Source organism: Vanellus vanellus, assembly GCF_965231255.1.
Source record: "Vanellus vanellus genome assembly, chromosome: 2".
Taxonomy (NCBI): domain Eukaryota; kingdom Metazoa; phylum Chordata; class Aves; order Charadriiformes; family Charadriidae; genus Vanellus; species Vanellus vanellus.
The window spans coordinates 55693876-55714606 of NC_138906.1; the positions used below are offsets into that span (position 1 = coordinate 55693876).

Here is a 20731-nt window from a genome sequence, read left to right on the forward strand (position 1 = left end):
TTTGCCTTTCCCTGTGGTTTTCAGGGTGTTGCTCCAATGCACTTTTGTTTGAGTTAGATTTCTGAACAAACAAAGTGAGAGATGTTTACACGAGTAGGACAAGGTGTAGAGATAGAGAGGATAATTCTTGCTGCAGTGTGTTCAGATAGTGTGAATGTTGAAATTTAAATATTTGGCTTCTACAGTCAACACAAAGGTCTGTCTTGATTTCTTTTGTGTTGTTCCAAAGTACTCTGGACACAGGAGAAAAATACTGGCTTTTTTCCCCAGGTCCATTAAAAGCCTACAGACTTCAAAAAAATGGACCTAGCCATCAAGCAGCATACTGGTTTGTGATGCTGATTCTCTTTAATGGCAGACGTACTTATTTTGGTGTTAGTGTTTCCTTAAATTCCTTAGGAATTCATGCATGCGAACATGATTTGATGGGCATCCAGAAATGGCCTGTGGGCTGCTAGTTCAGTTGTGCTGCAGGCTCTTCGTCAGGTGAGAGGTGTGTGAGGTTTTGGGCTAAGCTTTCGTGTAATTATTTAAAGTTTCTGGCTCTCTTGTTTCATTCAGGTATTAGTACAAGGAGAGCTGAAGTAATGAGAAGTCATCATGGAGGCGCAGTCCCATAGCTCTACCACGACGGAGAAGAAAAAAGTGGAGAATTCCATCGTGAAGTGCTCCAGTCGAACAGATGTCAGTGAGAAAGCTGTTGCCTCCAGCACAACTTCCAATGGTGAGTAACAGCAGGGATTTACTAGCAGCCAAACCTACAGTAATTTTATGTTCACTGCATTCCTTGTGAATTGAGCATTTGCACCTGGATCAGTGTTTGTTCTAAGGAAACGCTAAAGAAAACGAACAAGGGGGGGTGGGTGATGGTGGTGGAAAGTGGTAGGATACAATAAGGCCTGTTTTGGCATCAGGCGTAGTCTTTTTCTTCCAGATGTTCTAATTTGAGATGTAAATGTGCTAAGTTATTTATTATAGGAAGTTCCTGTTTTTGGCGTTTTGGAAATTGTCTTGATTAGCCTGGCAGGGCTTGTGAGTGCTTTGCATTTGGCCATAGAAATCTCTTAGACTAGTTAGATAATTAGTTATTACAAAAGAGACAGAAGTAGCTCTGTCAAAATTAATGGCAAAGGTTTTTTTCTTCTCTTCTTTTACAAATAAACTTGCTTCTCACAAAGGGCTGCCCCCACCCTCCCCAAAGTTCTTTAATGACCAGGGACAAAACATCAAGCTAAGAGCGTATCCTCCTGTGAATGCATTTCAAAGTTGTGAATGTATGGCTTGTAGATTTGCAAAACTGGAGTAGTTTGCTTAATTCTCCCCAGAAACTACCTCACTTGACAATTTTACATATTCTCTGTTTCTCCAGAGTGTGTGTAATCCCAGCCCTGGGATTGTTCAGTGTAAGGGGGTGGGGTGTATTGGTCCCTACTAATGCAAAACTCTCTTTGCATTAAGAAAGAAAACTGCTTGAAAAGGTGTGGGCAGATTTTAGACCTGTGGATTTTGGATAGCTGCAGGTTAACCGTTGGTTTTTACAAATCAGTCTAATAATGGGTAAAAACGGAAGACGTCTTTCTGCATATTTTGGAGGTCTGGTGTTTTCCTGGCAAAACGTTTCCTGCTCATCCTCTCTGCTTCCATCATGCTCGCTCATCTGGGCTTGTGGTCCAGGTCAGGTTCTCACTTTGATATCTTGAAGAGAGGTTTCTGCTTTCTCAAAGAAGCATGTCCCACTAGACTAAAGCAGAAAATACGTGAATCCTGCAGCCATACTAGAGGGGAATCTCTGTGGGTCAGTAAAAATTAGATGGCACACGTCCCAGTATCCTTCTGTGTGACGGGACTTCAGATTCAAAGCAAACTCAGCACCTGCTGACCTACTAGTTGGAGTTGATCCCCACGAGAGTATAGAAACTCTTGAGCAGCTATGGAAAAAGTTGCCTCAGTTTTCTAAGGCATATGAAATTAGATCCTCAGCTGGTGTAAGTCAGCACAGATCCGTTGCTGTCAATAGAATTACAGTGGTTCACATTAGCTGAAGAGCTCCCCATTGTATTTTTTTTTCGATAATAGGATTTTCCACATTGGCCCAACTTTTCAAACAGATGCACACTTAAACACATATGCGTATTGTTTGATGTGTCAAGGGTTTAGTCTTGATATTGGCACATACCTCTGACTGTTTGGGCTAGCTTTAACGTTACCGTTAAACATTTAGATTGAGAGGGCTAAAAATAAAGCCTTCAAGATGTTTTTGCCTAATTCTGACACTGATTTATCCTGTGGTCAAATAATTTTCTCTCTCTCTCTCACTTAAACACATATGCATATTGTTTGATGTGTCAGGGGTTTGTACTCAATCTTGGTATTGGCACATACCTCTGACTGTTTGGGCTAGCTTTCACGTTATCGTTAAACATTTAGATTTAGAGGGCTAAAAATAAAGCCTTCAAGATGTTTTCGCCTAATTCTGATGCTGGTTTACCCTGTGGTCAAATGATTTCCTCTCTCTATTCTACCTATCAGCTTTAAGGGTAATATTAGTTCTTTACTACCTGCTTCATTTAAGTGGTGTATTACTGCATATCAGGGACGTCAAATCCCAAGGGCTGGAATGATTCTAAGTCTAATGAATGACTAGAAATTTTTGTCACTGGGATTGTCTCCTATTAATGGAACAAGATGCTAATGTAGTACACATCCTGGGGCCTGAGGCTTCGTTTAGTTAAGGTAATGACAGTTACCTTTGTTTTCAGTGGGTAAGGATTGGTCTTGTTAGTCTTTTTATTTAGGGAAGTCACCGGGATCTCCAAGGTTTGGCTTTCTAATCTACTTTCATATATAACCAAACAAACGACTTTCCAGAGATACAGGGTTGGGCTTCAAAGGGATAAAAAATTCCATTCCTTCCTGGATATGAAAAATTTCCTCTTAGTGTAGCAACTCCATGGAGCATGTACCAAAACAAATACTAACACCAAAACTTGAGGAACTTAAACATGAGTTTTCTGTTGCAGTGTTTTATAGCTTTGCTTCTTGCAGATGTGATTGTCATGATAATGAATTTTGGTTACAAGGACCAATTTGCATGAAAGCTGGAGCTTGCATTGCATTTGCATCTTTTGTTCTTTAATGCTGGAATGAGTATTATTACAGGAACATCATCAGTTGATATAAGACACCACTCCTACAAAGCATGCAGCTTTTGTTGATTCAGTGCCTTCTTTTTGCAAGGGGCTGTGGTAATGTTAAATGGTTGTGATTTGCATTTGAATGCTCTGTTAAACAAGGTAAGGTACCCTTAAAAATAACAAAAAGACAGAACGATCCTTGCTGGTTTTGTCACAAGACTCTGCTGTCGTTGCAGAGCAACATCTGCCTATCATACCCATGTCATCTCATAAGCATGTCTAATGTCAGTGCTTCTCTCCTTCTGGACAGTACATTAATTAGCAAAGTTTGCAGGTTAACATGTATTTGAGTGACAGCTGTCTGAGGTGTGATGAAGAAACTAGTATTTTCTCAGTAGCTCTGTTGTCTTCTGAAGGAGTCAGTCAGAACTGGGATCATAAATAGATTGAAAGCTGTTAGTTACCAGTTTTACCCAGTAGCAGAATCTATGTTAAAATGAATACTGAGTGTGGAAAATTTTAAATCATATGTTGTGCAAACTGTTTATTCAAGAGCCTGGTGTAAACCTAAGTGCAAGGGAAAGAAAATGGGGAAGGTGGTGTGGCAGGGTAGCTCCTGTGTTAGCCCTAACTACGGAATGCAAGTTAAGAGGCCCAGACTTGTGGGTGCCCCTTGGAAGATACCAGCTGCACTGTAGACTCAAACAATAAGCAAGCATGGGCTGTAGTTTACGTTAGCCACTTCGGCTGAGGTCCTGTCATTACTTGATACAAAAAAGTTTTCTGCTGCACTCACCTAACTACAAACTCTAACTATATTGCTAAGGTGCTTGCGCTGTGTTAGGTAAGGGCTTGCCAATGTTTCCATTATAAACCCCTAATTTCAGGGATTTATAACTAAGCCATTAAAACGTGCTCCAGGCTGAAACATGTGGGGAAGGTCTTAGTGCTGGAGCAAATTAAAACTTCTTTCAAAATACATGTGATCGAAAAAGTAAAAAAAAAAAATCATAATTTGTAATAACTAACAAAAATCTTTGGTGCACTTTGATCCCCAGTGGGACATTGTAATTTGGGACCACTCTTGCTTTGTTTTGAATTCATTTTTGCAAGCTTTTGATCTTTTCTCCTTTGTGTTTCGTTTTGTGTATCTCAACCAAACTACACGCAGTTTACTAGGATACATTTCTTTGCAAATTGTTCCTTTAACTCCTTCTTTGTTTGACTGCTATATTTACTGCTAGGCTAATATTCAAGGGGGGGAAAACTGCTAAAGAAAACTGCTGACAAAGATGCTCATTCACAAAAGGCTGTATGAATAAAAAGTTTGTGCTAGGGTATAAAGTAAGCTTACTTGTGTGTATCGTGTGATTTGATAGCCTCAAACTGATCTGCTTTGGCAAAGTAATAACAACAACAAATAAATGCAGTGACCATATCACTGGTATTACATTGGAGTAATGAGCCCGGTGTCCCGGACCACCTTGCTACCACAGTGCTATGTTGTCAAGCCTTGTCTTCTCAGATGGGCATCCCTGCTACTTTTCTGGATGCAAAGCAGTAAGACCCTGTTCCCTGCCACATCTGTGCATGTATTTAGGTCATCAACCTGAAAGCTGCTGCATGCGCGCATATGTTTCTATCAAGTTGTGCAAGGAATGGCTTTCTGAAGAGAGGTGTCCTTGATAAACTCATTAAAATTAGTCCTGTATTCCCCCTGAAGAGCCTTTGCCTGGTATTGCAGGTCATGGAACCTGCCCTCCTTGACCTCCGCTGGATAATATGCTACCTCCTGTAATTTCATGTAATCCCAGGGTTAAAAAGAAATCTTCAGGTGAATGCTGTAAACTTGGCAGGATTTTGCATGGTGGACCCGCCTTGCTGAAGCGTGATGAACACCAACACCGAGGCTTGTTCTCGGCTGCTCCTCCATGCTGCTCTGCCGGCGAGCACCAGGGCTGGCAGGGCGAGCGGTATGCCAGTTCTTCGCAGCCTGGAACACGAGCTGAGATCAGCAGCACGCTAAGTCAATATGTCAGGCTGAGCACTGCAGTGCCGGAGCAGAAAACACGGGGCTTGCTCTCCTGCCTGCGCAGCTGTGCCGCCCGCGCTGGTGCAGCACCCTCCTGCACCCCGGCACGGGGCATCGTCAGCAGCCCTCCTGAGTCCCAGCGTCGCAGTAAAGCCTTGAGCTCCAGTCCAGCAAGTACTCAAGCAAACGCCTTGCTTTAGGCAGAGGAATAGCTCAGTTGGCTCAAATACGGGTATTTGCATGCTTACAATTAGGCAGTGGCTTTAATTCTTTGCCAGGCTGGCCGCTTTGACTCTACGCTCTGCTTTACGGGTGAATCAGATTTATTGTTAGAGTACTTCCTAAGAAGCATTGACCAAACCCCCCATGCTAACCTAGCACAGCTCTCAGCTATATGCAGTTTTTTTTTCACTAAGTCTGTAGCATGGATGTAATTATTTTATCTCTTTATTTTCTAAAAAGTACAGGGAATTTCAGTGTAGGATGAATTAATACTTTTACAAGGCTAAACCTGCACTTTGCAGCATTGCTTGGACAACATTATGAGATTATAATACTTTGTTCAACCCTGATTTATTTACTGTTTGGCTTGTGAGTTTTGTTGGGGACTAAAATGCTTTCCTCTTTTGCACATTTTGGCTCTAAACTGATGTTTTTAATGTTGTATTAAAACAATGCCGTTATTGTATAGAGAGTCCTTCAGTGTCTGACAGGCAAGCACTGATTTTCAGTTTGATGTGTTTTGTCTAGTTTTTGACCCATGAGCTGGTTCCAGTGTAATTTGATATTTCTTATTAACCTATTACTCTGCCTTAAAAAAAAAGCTAATTATAAACGTATGTAGGTTGTGGACTTGACTACCTTTATCAGAATCAGATAGTTATTGAGAACATACTTTAAAGTGATAGAAAGCAGAAATTATTATCTTAATGATGATGTAACTTAAAACCAAGCTTGATAGATGAATAAATGAGAGGAAGTTCATTCGCCCTCTTTGATTCTTTCAGAAGAACAGCCAGCTTCATCTACGTCTCCTGTCTATTTTTTTTTTGTCTTCCTAGTAGTTCTTTCAGGATTGAACGAGGGAAGTATTCAGCAGTCTGCAAGCCCATAGGAATCACATTTCCTGTTTAAACTTTCATTTGGTTACTTTCCTGCTGCTTGCTTTCAAGCTCACCATGAAATAGGTGTTAATCATAATACCCATTCTTGGCCCCCTCGTTGGACTGATGTGCTCAGGGTCCCATTGAGAGGTCAGGGTTCAAAAGAGGTTGTTAGGTACTAAGAAACTATGCCTGTACCATTTTAGTGGCTTGCAAATTGAGTCCCAAATTGATTATATGGGACCTGATTCTGCAAAGTGATCAGGAGATGCCCTCCTCTCCTGAAATCAGAGGGGATGGAAGGGCCCTCTTCACTTCTCATTTTCAGGTCAAGGAGGAAACAATGTCCTGTAGTATTAGATATTGGAAGTGATGATCTGCAATGTGTAGGTTTTTCAGAAGGTTTTGTTTTTCAGCAAGACAAATATTACAAGTAATTCCTATCTGTAGTGGTGGCATACAGCAGCATGAAAAGTAAGGGTAGAATGGTCACATGTGGTGGTGTGGAAAAGTAAGGGCAAAGACCTGAACTCGCAAGATTTTTTGTACCCTTCTGTTCTAATAATTGTGGCCAGGTCCTAAGAGAATAAACCGAACAAAGGTACCTATCCTTGGGGAGGATGAGCTCTCCCGATGCTTGGAAGTGTTGGAAGAAAAGTATTGGAGGTTGTAATTAAGTGGGGACTGCATGTCTTGGTATATTGTAATCTGATGTGAGTAGCTGATTAAATACATGCTCATTCAGAGTAATGCACCCGTGGTCCTTTATGCTTACTAATAAAATTTCAGTCATCAAGTTAGAGTTTATCGAAGACTGTAATAACTCATTCTGCCTGATACTATTTTCTAGTGTTGTTCCTCAGTGAGCCAGCCCTACCCTTACCCTGCTCTAAAGCCAATGATCTGCAAGTGCAATACAGTATTGCTTCATTAATTCTGCCGAGATTTCCCTCCTTTTTTTCCCCTCCCTGCAGTGGTTAATAGCATAAGGGATATTAAATGTCAATCCTCCTGTATCCCTTTGCAAGTTCCAGAAAGAGATGATTGAGTGGCTTATCCCTGCAATCACTGTAATCAGTAAGTAATGACTTAACATCCTGCTGGATAACACGAGGTGGAATCCGGAGAAAACATTAGTTAGCAGCAGAAGCTTGCCACCTGGACAAGGTGGAGGTTAAATTTAGGGAATTATACACCGGGGATTTTTTTTTTTCCTGAAAAACAACAAAAAAAAACCCTCAGTCACCCAAGCAACCCTATTACAATTACACCTGGGTTTTGAAATAGCATAAGAAGTGATAATAATAAAAAGGTTTAAAACGGGTCTCTGAGTATGGCAACGGTACCATGCTCTGGAGCTTGCACTTCGCAGGAGTCCAGTATCAATCAGACCTCAAAAAATTCAGCCATTACAACCCACAGTACTGGGGAGGGGGATGCAACCAAGAGGTTTGATATTTAGTAGGAAAAAGGCTGCTGGCAGCTGAAGCTTCAGTAATATTATTGTTAGCCTTCCGGAAAGGGGCTTGCTCGCTGCCATTATATGCCGGTCTCTGGGGAAGATACCCTAAAAGAGAAAGTGCCTCCTAATGACCTTGCACTGCTGTGCTAGCCCGTGCCACCAAAGTGGGGAGGCTGCCTGGGCAGCGTGGCAAGGCTCCGCAGCAGCACTGCTGCTCCAAGGGATGGCACCTTCCTCCCAGCCGCTGGAAACGGGTGTCAACAAACACATGGGTGCCAGGCGGCTGTGGAGGTTTGGAAGGGCACTTAAAAAATGAAGGCAGAAAAGTCTCACATCCTGCGAGTTTTCCTGCGTCCTGAAAAGAGACCAGACTTGGGAACCTGCAAGTGAAGGAGCTACATGGAGTGGATCTTCTTCATAAAGTAAATAAAGAGAATTTTTAAAAATGCTTCTAATTGACTTAAAACCAGGCAACCCCTCTGGCAGGCACAGTATTTGGCTTTACGATCTGAGCCGTGTAAATTAAGGCAGTTGAAGTAATTAAATTACTTAACAGGTTTTCAAATGGCATTCCTCTTTTCTTTTCTAGATGTTTTCTGTTTCATATTTGTCTCCAGTTAAAAGGAAATAATCAGGCATCAGTGTTGCATTTGATTATATCCCTGCTCTGTATGTTTCTATTTACACCCCCCCCCCCCCCCCCCCTTTTTTTTTTTTCTTTTTCTTTTCTGGAAGATATAAAACCTCAGCTTCTGCTTACATAGAAATTATTACTAAATACATATGCCAATAAGTGGGTGAAGTGTGCTTAGGGTATGGTATGTGATTATGTAAAGAAGGTACTGTATTAAAACGACATTCTCTGTATTCTTTCCAAGCCATATCTCATTATTTTGGGATGAGGGTGGGAGGAGAGGGAGATGCATTCTTTTGCCATCCCAACTAAGAGGGAATGAGATGGTTTTTATTGCTGTGTTATTATCTTATTTCCCATTAAAAGTCTTTGCCTTTGATGTATACTGCAAGCGGTCACAATTTAATTTGCAGATTCTATTTTTGGTTGTAAGGCTGGCAATTCAGAAAAATGTTGATTTACTTGTAAATGCGATCCGGACCTACTGATGAATGTGTATTTCAAGTGAGCAGAGGCGCTTTGGGAAAGAGAAGTACATAGGAAGTACTGGGCTTTGTTCAGATGATTTTAAAATACGGCTTGTAAGGCTTTATGGCTCAGATTATCAAAAAGCAGTTCCTAATTGTGTGCCTGCAATCCGCTGGAGTCTTGCTACACACAGGCTGTGTGTGCACATTCTTTGCACATGCCAACCGCTTGAAATACGCTGGTTTCCATTCATTTAGTACAACTTTGCATGCATGTTCCACACGCAGCCAAGTGGAAATACGAAAACTTAAGTCCCACCCGTGCAATAGCTTGAAAATGCACTCAGATATCCCAAACTGAGTGGATTTTTCTGTTCTGCTTAACAGAGCAGATTTGCACTGATGGAGTTTTTCGTAAGATGGGATGATAAATCTCTGAAACTTAAGTTAGTATTACAAGCTGTGCGCTCTCTCTCTTGCTCCCTTTCTGTCCCTGTCGTGTGCTTGCTTTTCTCTTCTTTTCCAGCGCAGGGGTTCATACATAACAACAGGATTTTGTAGGAAAGTTCCTTGTGGGCCTGAGTGGTAGTGTTTTCCCCTCCTCCTGGTCTCTCCTTTTCTGTCCTTCTTTCTCTCCTTTCTCTTCTCTCTTTTTCTTTTCCTTTTCCTTTCTTTGCTTTTCTTCCCCCTTTTTTTTTTTTGTTCTTTCTTTTAGTTTTCAGAAAGTTGGGTTCCATCCCAATTATTAAATCTTCGGAGACCATTCCCACATGGTTCTGTAAATGGTAGCTTCATCCTGAGTTCTTTCATCTCTTTTCCTGCTCTCCTGGCTTGACAGTTGAAAAGGTCTGACTGTGCCACACAATGGTTTGATTGGTTTCTCTAGGGGAGGCTTTACCCTGCCTCATCATTCGCCAGGCAGGTGGACCAGAAAGTCTCTTGATTCTTTTGTTGCCTCTCAAAGTCCGAGGTCTTTGACTGAATAAATCCTCCGTCATGGGATAATTTGCTAAAAGGAGACTGAAAGATGTGAGAGAAAAGCCTCACTACTTGGGTGCTGAATTAATGAAATAACTGGGCCTTGGAGTTTGCAATTGAAAAATCACCAGGAATGCAATGGGTGGAGACAGGCTTCAGAATGCAAGCCCGTTACTTCCCCGTAATAAACTATGAGAGCTTTAAATGATATTACTAAATACGCCGGCTTGCCTGGCCGCCTCCGGTTATTTGCATTTGCAGCCCCGTTCGGCGGGGGAAGCCCGAGCAGAATAAAAGCCGTTTTGGTGCAGCGCCTAGTTAGTCATTAGATTATTACGAGGGGCTGGAAAGAATTCCATATGACAGAACTAGGGTTGAGTTAACACAGGACGAAAAGTAATTTACAGATAGGCTGTCCTCAGCCATCTTCGTAGCCCCTGATAAGGTTTCATTTCAGAATGGATAGGCGACATTTCCACTTACGGGCCCATTCTGCGACACCTGTGATAACAGCTTCTGGATCCTAATTGAAATTGGTTTCAAAATGGATTTTCACTTTTCTCTGTCTGTGGAAAATATTGAATGGACTCAGAGCTGCCACAGAGAATCCCAGACCTTGGAAAATGGAGCAAGAAGCCAGGATCATCTTTCATAACTGTGTCGATGATATGACAGTTTTGTTATCTGTCTTATTAATGAAATCATTGATCACCTGATGAGGGAGATAATAAACTACATTTTTGCTGCTGTTCGGGAGGCTCAATTAGATTTTTTAAAAATACAGATGGGGGGGAAAACCGAGCCAAAACAATGAAGCGAACGTTTTCAGGTCTATTTTCAACTTCGCTTTTCTCGAAGATTTTTAGACAGAAGAAGTCTCTGAGACTGTAAAATGCTGACTGCATGTTGAGCTTATTGAAAGTAAAAAGGAAAAAAAAAAGCAAACCCGATGCTCATGTTAAGACTTAGCTATTGTTTTTTGTTTTTAACAAACCACACTAAGTAAATAACACTTAAGTCCTAGTAAGTGCCATGGAAACTCAGATGAACTGAGAAACAATGGAGCTCAATTTTAGCTGAAGTGGGATTAGTGATCCGAACTCTCTGAATGCCCGGACGTGGACAAAGGCCGGTGCTAAGTGTAGCGAACACTTGCCGTGATGCGGGTTCTCCTGAAAATTATTTCTTCTTTAAAAACAGGCTTCAGCCTTTAGTTGTTAAAGCTGCTCAGGGATTTTGGAAAAAGAAGTTCCTTCTTTTTTTTTTTTTTTTTTTTGTACTAATGGACTTGAGAAGATTTTTAAACGCAAGCAAACGTAATAAACCTGCTCGGGATAAAATGCGTGTGCAGCCTTCGAAAATAAGACCTGAAAGGATTTTGTGATGTGTTGTTTCCCTGGCTGTTTTCTAATTATTGGGGAAAGAGATAAATCTGTTGTTTGTGCTTGGTTGCTCTGGAATGCGCGCTGTATTCCTTGAGGAAGGTGGGGAGGGATAGTTTTTCTGAAGAGGGATGCCGGTGACTTCTCATATTTCACTGTGAATTGTATCCTAGGTGTTTCTTCAGTCCCTCCGCTGGTGTGGGTCAATCTCTCCCCCTTTTTCAGCTTGAAAGGGGAGCTCTGATCAAAGGCTTGGATGATGTCACTGATCTCTGGTGATTGATTAGGAACAGAAGTTCTGGAGCGTTTTGCATGTCCGCCTTTTCCTTATCACTTCAAATCCATTAGTGCCTACCCATTAGGGTAGCTTTCAATCAGGGGGAAAATAATCCACACACACACACATATATATATGCCCCCCATGTGTATGCGTATAGAGAGAAAAGGAATAGGAGAGTGTACAGGCTCCGTGGTCTCAGTTACAAATGTATTTTGCTTTAATGTAAAAGGAAACATTTTTTATTGGTCTGTGTTGATACAGGGGATATTTATTAATTGCAAAACTCTTGGGTGTAATTCTCCTCTGTTCTTCTGCAGCTGCTCTCACAGATTAAAATCCACGTAGGGCTCTGTTAGCAGTGGGTTTTGGGCTACTTTACCTTCATTTGCTGTAGTTTAGCCAGAGAGGAACCATGCCCGTTTCGTATTTTTTTGCTGTGCCTGTGATGCACGTTCAGATCCACTGTGTGTGTCAGTGGCTTAGAGATATTTTTTAATTAGAGAACGAAAAATAAATATTTTAAATGTATGTCTCTTGGAAGTTCAGAGTTAGCCAGAATGTATGTTAAGCTGTTAAGATAAAAGATCTTTCATTCGTAAAGCAGGAGCAGTCCTCTGACTCTCGGTGGTGTGGGAGGTCGGGCAGTGGGGTTTACTCATGTACGTAAGGGTGGTGTGTGTGAGCAAGCGGTACAGGACTTGAATCTGACTTCATTGTGGTATAGATGAGGAAGATGGGTGGTGTGAAGCTGGAGTCCATTCCTAAATATCCCACTTCTAAACGGTGTATTGTGATTTAAATGAGGAACTTAAAAACTCTGCAGAGGCTTTAAAAATCTTGAGTTAATTAATTATTCTGGTAAATGGAAGCTTTAAGTATGTAGGATAATTCAAAAATGTTAATGTTATTTTCATGTATCTGTTTTCCCCTTTCTTTTTGGTAGGTTGGCTCATTTCTCTCTCTCTCTCTCTCTCTCAAATCTCCTTCGCTCTCTCTTCTACTGTTGTGCATTTCACACCAGGAGATGACAAGTCTTGTGATTGCAGCAGAGGCAATTGAAAGAAAATAAAAAGAGAGTTCTTTTTCTCTGGTGCTGGCCCATGAACATACCGTAAAAATTGGATTAGACACACCTAGAGTTGGGATTGATTGCATCTTGAATGGGAAATTAGAACATCTGAAAAATTCCTTTTTGGATGGAACAGAAGCACAAGAAGGAAAAGTTGGATGGAAACCAGAGAAGAACTGTAAATCACTATTAAAGTTACTTCCTATGGTTTACCATTGGCTGTCAAAGAAAATTGCCTCGGGCTTGTTTATAGCTAATTCCCTCTATAGAAAACTTCAATTTGTGGACTGGCCTCTGAACGGGATTGATAACTCTGTTTATAGACCAGGATGGGTATCTAAAGATAACAGATAATGCAAATGAGCCTTTTTTTGATAAGCCAGGGAAGCAATTATGGATACAACTTGGTTGATGGATTTCAGAGTGCCTATTCACAGATTATAGATTTTTTTTTTTGCATTATAGTTTTCTTAGCGGTGTTAGAAAAACAAAATCAAAGTCACTCGAATAGAACTAAAAAGATGGAGCGGCTGATATAACCAGCTTTCCTACTACTTGTAAACATAGGGAATCAGATTAAAAAAATAAACAGGCAGCCCTCAGCCTTCTCTGGGAGAAATATGATTTGATAAAAATGTGTGTTTAATATTCAATTTACAGTTTCATCTGAAGTGTGTAAACCTAGATGTCCTGTGGGAGTTTCCAGCCCGCTCCAACTTCACCTCAGATAAAACGCTCCTCGTAAGCTGTCTTCCTGGTTTTATTTTCGAATTTGTATTTCTGCTGGAGAGGAGGAGGGCGGAGGCCGGACCCCGTGAGTCGTTCGAGTCTCCCGGGGGTGCTCAGCACCTGTGGTGATTAAGCCCTTAACCCTGGGCTGATTGCGGTGCTGACCGCAAGATGTAGCCGTGCGGAGCGGGCTCAGGAGGCGGCTGCGCTGCCTGGCACGCATCCCTCTCAGCTCCACGGATTTTCCCACTGGAAGTGCCCGGGAAGCCACAGCTTCTGACAGCCAGGAGGAGACCTCGGCGGGGATGGTGGCTGCCAGACGGGAGAGGGGAGGCTTGGCTTGCCCGTGGCAACTGTGGTTCAGCCTGCTGCTGCTGCGGGTTACGGGCAGCGTCCCCACGCAATAAGCGCGAGCGTTCCCTACCCCTCAGCCTTTGTGGGGCTGCCCCGAGGAGGCAGAGCTGCCCGCTCCCTGCGGGTCAGGGGGACAGCCACCCCTTCCTGGGGTTAGGGCACAAAACAGGGAGCATGATGCGCAGGATCCACTGTGAGACAGGGATGAGACAAAATTAACTCCGTAAAAGGTGCGTGGTATGCGTTCGTAGTCATAATTTCATATTGTTCTTCAGTGGTAAGACTGAGCTTTATTTCATTTAAGGCCCCGGTCCACAGCTCACTGAAATACTGAAAGGATTTTTAGCAACTTTAACTACTCCAGGCTTTAAGTATTTAATCTTAGTTGTTGCTTTCCAGTCTCCTTACTCGAGCCATTGTCTTTTAGTTGGTTCCCTTCAGTGGGACACCTGGGCTCCCGACACCCTTGATCACTGATTTATAACTTTCACCTGTGAAACTTGAGATAACGTCTCACGAAGCTATCTCAGGACCTCATCCTAGAAATGTGCTTTCTTTTGCAAATGCCCTATTCTGTATGATCAGAAAAAAAGAAAAAAATAATTATGACTTAGTTCCCATGCAGTTGTCATAATTAGAGTGACTCCTTGTAGTTTGAACTACTCCAGGTTTCGGGGATTTGGTAAGATACGAACTTTGCTTCTATCGTGAAGCCAGTTGCACAACTGCCATTGACTTCGATGGGAACAGCATGTGAATCTTTTTATTTTAATTGATATTTAAATATTCATTCACAAACTGTTATGAAACTCTTCTGTTTTCACGGGTGTTTTCAGTGCCTTCATGACAGATCACACCTCTCACTGGAAAGCAAAACTGGAAACAGCACCATTTTGCTGAGAGAAATGCCAGACTTCTGAGCTGTTATCTGAACATTATTTTAAACCTCCTTTTCTGAATGTGTGTATGATGAATTATTTCTTACCTTCAGAGACTTTTGGCTGAAGAGTTAGAGTGAATGGACATTGACATCTTTCAAACACCAGGATGGCTACAGGATCACAATGCCTCTGCCAAAAAAGCATGGATCCGGAATCCCTCAGGGGGTTTCTCCCAACTTCGTTCCCAACATTCATCCCAATCTAAGTCAGTGCCATGTTTTTTAAGTATTGGTCAAAGAAAAATATTTTTGGTAGGTCTTATTTAATATTTTCAGTGTGATGTGCATCAGCATCTTCTTCTGACAGTCTCCCTAAGCTTAAAATACTTGCTCCGAGACACCATTTTGTTTGCTGACATGATAGAGGTTAATGTTGCGTGTGTAAGAGTGGAAACAATTTAAAAGTCCTGTTCTCGGCTTTGAACACTTTCCTTTGGTTGTTCAGAGGAAAGGGGGAGGTAGGTTGGTTTTGCTGTTGTTGAAATTTCCAAAGACTTCTTTCTTCAGCCATCTAACTTAAATCAGAATTAAAGCCTTGTGTACATTTCGTTTGGCACCACAAAATCATTTATATTTTTCTCTGAGAAATAACCTCACTGTGAAGGATACCAAAACATCTCAAATAATAAAAATATTTCAAGGGACTGTGATTTATTGCTACACTTATCTTCAAGGCTCAAAACAGATGCTAAAAATAAGCCTACTCTTAAAAAAGTAATAATTATATCTATAAATTAGTAAGGACCTTGAGCAAAGATATCAAAAATTCCACCAGGTATTGAGAAAGATTGAAAGAAACGAATAAAGGCAGGACCTAAAGGAAAAGGAAGGAAGGAAGGAGCAAGCTCTGTGCTCCTCTATGGTGCTCTCATTTAAACAGATTTCAGGTGAATGTTTTGGTTGTCATAGCTGGACTGAGACCCTGTCAAAAATTAGTATTTTAGCATTGTTAGACAGAAATTGTTGTTCATGGTACAAGTACTTTAACTGTAGAGGTGTAAGAGCTTGTATGTAGGTGCAGAGTACTGCAGAATACAGAATAACTTGGCGTGAATTTTCATAATGGGTGAATAACAGGAAAACATTGTATTTCAGGCTCCTTAATATTGGGGTGAAATGTTACCTTTAGACATAAAGGTTAGAGACCAAGGGAGAGCAACAGGAGTTTTTTTTGCTTGAATGTCTGAACATAATTTAGGCTGGTGCTTTTGTGTTTGCATTTGGCCAGGCGTACTGTGTTGCGTTTACATCACTTATCCTCTGAGATGAGTAGGCTTTTTGGGAAGTGAAGGCAGAACCTCAGCCCAACGCAAGAAAAGAGCAGGATGCGGGCACAATGTTGAGTGCTGGATTTTTTCCAGTCCCAGATAAGTCAGAATTACTGGCCAGGCCTCTGTGTAAGCGGGGTTGCGCTGAGCACGTGCTCAGCAGGGATGTGACGAGCATCCCTCGGAGCTGCAGGTCTCAGGCGTGGTCTGGCTGTATGCAGTATTGCCTTGCACAGATGCTTCTGGATTTCCAGGAGTCTTGGCTGCCGTGGAAACGAAATCCTTGGCGGTCTGGTTGTGAGGATTCCCTGTCTTGCAGGATTAAACTTCTTTTAACGTGGAACGTACCTAAATAATGAGAAATTTAGAGGAATCTAAGGAAAATCCTTTATTTTGTTGGGTTTATATTTTGTTTTAGCAGTAAAGAGAGCAGTGAAATTGCTTTTCCTTGGTTCTGCTGGAGGAGTTGCGGAGGACAGCAGTGTGTATATCTCAGGCTATCAAGCTGTAATTGAAAGGGAGAGTGTTCAGGACTTAGCAACAGTTAATTCTTCTTCGAAATGTAAAGAGTCCTTGAAGTTAGGTGGATGTTAACTAAAGTAAACACAAGCCATGAAGAGGCATGAAATGATCTCACTGAAAAGCTGTTTCCCAGCTTTCTGTACTTTCAGGTTGTAGACTTTTCTTTTGCTCATTCTGGTAATCAGGCAGAATCAGTTTCCAACCTGAAAAGTGAGATGTAAAAATAAAAATGTGCAGATGTTGCAAACAACACGGTAACATTGCTGCTTCATCTGTTCCCTTCTCCTAGACAGGTCCATCCAGTCTAAACTTTCTCTTAAGGGCTCAGCAAAGAGTGTGAAGTAGGCTCATGTGACTACTACCATGGGATCGCAGCGATCCTGGTTTATTTCAAGGAGTGGAATTGAAAGGGACAGATGGAAGGAGCTGGAAAGGGAAAAGGAGATTCCACTTAGAGTTTACAGTGCTTTCGTTGGACTTTTTTTTTTTTTCAATTGGTATCTGGTACAACATTTTTGTTTCTTAAAACCACTCAGAAGACTTCTATTCATAAACACGTGATTTCTTTTTGTTTCAGTTCTGGGGATGCCTGTGAGTGACTTAAAACTAAAAGGGACCGTGTAGGCAGGGGAAAGGAGGAGGATGTTTTACATTTCAGGGTTGTAGGAAATAAAAATTAGCAAACACTAATAGGTGTCTGTTCTTTCCCATTCTTTATTAAAATGCATGGGATGTGGATCAAATGACTTTATTCAGCGCTCAGCATTTCAGCTACCTTGAAATGGGAGACTGCAGGCAGTTGGATAAATTCGCTGGAAAGTTGCCCAGTTTCACTGACGCTTATATAAGCGTGCCTGTATCCTCTGGGGAATACTATTTTGTAACATGTTATATCAGGATGAGTATCCCTATGTTCCCTTTAGCTGTGGGGTTGCCAGAAGTAGAGGAGTGGTGGTGGTGGTGGTGATGATGACGGCTGTCTCTCTCTCTCTCTCTCTCTCTCTCTCTCTCTCTCTCTCCTTTCTGGGGTTAATGAAAGACAGTCATTAGGGACCTTTGCCAAATGAGGGTGCTACCCCTCACTGCTTTACTATCGTGTGAAAATAACATGCAATGCACTTTACTGACAATAAGCAGTTATGGTTGAGTTATAAATTATTTTGCAATTGCCATGTTTTTGGAATTGTCTAAATGATAGTTCAACTTGTTCTGGAGCCAGCATAATTGAGGATGTGTATGTGAGTCCCTTATTAGACTGCCTTCTTGTTGGTTTCAAGAAACAAGCCATCACAGTTGTTTATATGCTGGTATTTTATTTCTGCAGATGTATGTTCACCTCTTGGCTGTGCTACAGTTAAGATGGGATTTGAGGTCTTGTCCTTAACTCCGTTGGGTACTTGCTCATGTCAAAAGGAAATTCCTGAGAGTTTCACACTTTTGCGACCAGTACTGTAAATTCACCACTGGGGCAGATGAGATGGCTGGGAATCTGTAAGCACTGCACATTGGACCTTCTTGTCTTTGTCACGGTGGTAGCACTGGGAGACATCTGTCTGTGGAGGCAGACCCTTTCTCTTATGAACGCACGTCCAAACTCCTTACTGGAACCTGTAAACAAGCACATGTTGGGTGCACCTCCACATGCTCCAATTTACCACTGCATCCTTCTGCTTGGGTTACTTAATGGAGAACCATGAAGTCATGCTCTCAAAAGTCTTTACCAGTAGGTAGCAATCTAACTTCATTAACTACTGGCCTAATTTTATGTCAAGAATTGCCCTAACTTGGAAATAAACCCTTGCAATTGGGTACTAAGTCTGATGAGGCTAGTTGTTTGCATTTTACAGCGCTTGTTGAGGGTTGGAATGCCCTGAGGACTCCTCTGAGGCTTGGAGTGACAAGGACAATGCATCCTATGGTACATTTTAGAGTGCAAAAAAAAAACCCTGTTAGGGTATTTATGATCCATAGAGGCAGTTAGCATGAAGGTCCTCTCAGGCAGAGCAGAGAAATGCTCTCCTGATAGAATGAGTGAGACCTACAGTGGAGCAGATCTGTTGAGGGCAGTGTGAAGAGGAGGCTGGGAAGCGGTTTGGATAACGACAGTGGTTGCTGAGCTGAGGTGACACAGGTCACCTCGTGGGGTTGTATTGCAATCACTTATGTTAGCTTAATTCCTTGCTGTCTCCCTAACTGGTGGGGTCTATTCCTTTTCCTTGAGAAGTCCCTTTTGTTCCTTGGCCTGAAACCCACTGAGCTCAATGGAATATATTTCATTCTGTAGGGCTTTCCAAACTGTCACTAAGCCAACCTGTTACTGTAAAATTAACTTGAAATGGTGATTGCTTGAAGGTAAGGACCTGACCTAAAAATCTCAGATCCACACAATGTGAAATGGTCTTTGGATGCTGATGGGTGTTACTTACACAGGCTGCTGCCTGGAATCATTTATGTGTATGTGTGTTGGTGGGACAGGGATGTTGTATGTAAAATGCCCCTTTAAGAACAGAGTGGATGAAATTAGAGAAGAATCTCTTGGCTTCTTTTCATCGCAGATTTAAGCGAGATTTCTCTCTCATGATTTACATGGTTGAATGAGTTAGAATAAAGTGGCAGGTGTCATTCTGAACGTGTGAATCTGCACTGGCGGGAGCGATCATTCGTATGGCTTTTGCATATGCTCTGGGAGTTGCTGTTAAGTCAATATTTACTTCTCAGGGAGTAAATGCCAGAGTTGTGTCTGAGAGGTACTACTGCTGCGTCAGTGAAAGAGTTATTCGCTATGTCATCAAGCATCCTACAGTGTAGATTCCCGGAGTTTTAGAGGTATTGTGATTATGAGCTTGTGGTAAGTAGCTGGAAACACAAAAGGTGTTTTTCAGCAACGCTGTACAACCTTCCAGATCATGTGTTTACAAAATGTTGCACAGTGGCTCTCTCATGTTTCACAAACAGATTGCTAAGTGTTTCTCCTTTAGGATCTTGGACGTCATCAAGGAAGGTATATGCCAGTTGGCATCACCGAACTTTTGGTTAGAAGTTTTATTTTGTTGGGGGAGGATGATGGGGGAGAGAATTCAGCTGATGACTTCTGGAGCCATTTTAATGAGTAGCCTTTACATACAGACTACGTTCGATCTGGGTAGGGCTCCCTCCCAGCAGAAAAGCAGTGGGCTTCACTGAAGATAACAAAGGTCTGAGAGGAGGTAGGGTGTGTAAGGTGGCTGCAATACGGTTTTGTCTGAATGCTGAAGAATGCTTTTAAAATGTTCTTTTTTTTTTATTTTGGTATCGTATCACCATTACCTTCCCTGGGGACTCACCTGTGCAGCATTTACGCAGACAGGTTCTCTGTCAAGGGTGGGAGCAGGCAACCTGCAGGTGCTAAGGTGTGCTGCAGTGGCATATCACTGCTAGGCACAACTGCCATGCGTTTGAGTTTATGCATAAACGCATTACTCCTCCCTCACTTGCTTTCTACAGAAGGCAGCCACCGCTTTGCAAGTCTGTGGGAGGTAAGCTGGGGGTTATGCAGTATTTAACCTCCGACTGTGTTTCGTGGGAAGCTTAAAAATCTTCTGGGAAAGAGGCCGTAGTTTGAGTATGCTCTTGTCTTCTCCCTCTGCCCATAAAGCCAGGTGGAGCATAACCTACTTGGAAGCGGGAGACTTTTGTGGCGTTTAGGGCCTGATCCACAATGTATTGAGGTCAGTACCTTCCTAATGGGCTTTGGCTGAGTCCCTGTGAGAACAGGAGCAATTGGCCCACAGAAAGGATGCTAACCCATTTTTCACGCTTGCCTCCTCTCCGCTGAAGGACTCAGTGGGGAAAAGCATGACTCTTAATGACTGCTGATTATAAATAATTAGGAGTCATTCAACATTTAGGCTAACATATTTAGGTTGTGGTGTGTTTTGCATTTATTAAGTGTTGGATGCTCTCCTGTGGCTTCCTGTCTTTGCTTAGTATCTCTCACCAGTTTCTTGTGTAAACACTGGGGGTTAGATGAGAAGGTGGTCCCCCAGTTTGAATGCTTTGGCATCCCATGGAGGCTGGCTGCCGTGCAAGCCCCTTCTGTGCTGTGTTTTGCTATGGAACAACTGATTTGAAAGTTTTATCTTTTTATCTTTAGTGCTTGCATTTAGCTTAGTTGGATTTTGCATGGAGTGAGAATTATTAGTCTATAGGTGATGCACAACAGAGAATTTAGATAATTCAACCGACATTGCTTGTGCAAATGCTTAACACCCTGAGATGTAGTAAAGCCAAGGATTTTTCGTTTGTAGCATCAGGTCCAGTAAAGATCAACCAGTCCATATTGCAGCCATGGTGTACCAACCATGCTCTTTTGCATAACCATGAGTATATTTTTTTCTT

The 20731-nt window shown here is 42.0% G+C and overlaps 1 protein-coding gene across 2 annotated transcripts in view; it reads left to right on the plus strand.

Annotated features, from left to right (window-relative positions):
* Window positions 1-600: 600 nt before the first annotated feature.
* GLI3 (GLI family zinc finger 3) overlaps window positions 601-20731 on the plus strand; it is a gene marked incomplete at its 5' end in the record, with an annotated part of 195914 nt that continues 175783 nt past the window's right edge. For both annotated transcript variants that reach the window (XM_082479513.1, XM_082479514.1), the window contains one exon: window positions 601-724. In XM_082479513.1, coding sequence (XP_082335639.1) covers window positions 601-724 — 124 coding nt within the window. The remainder of the gene's footprint in view (window positions 725-20731) is intronic.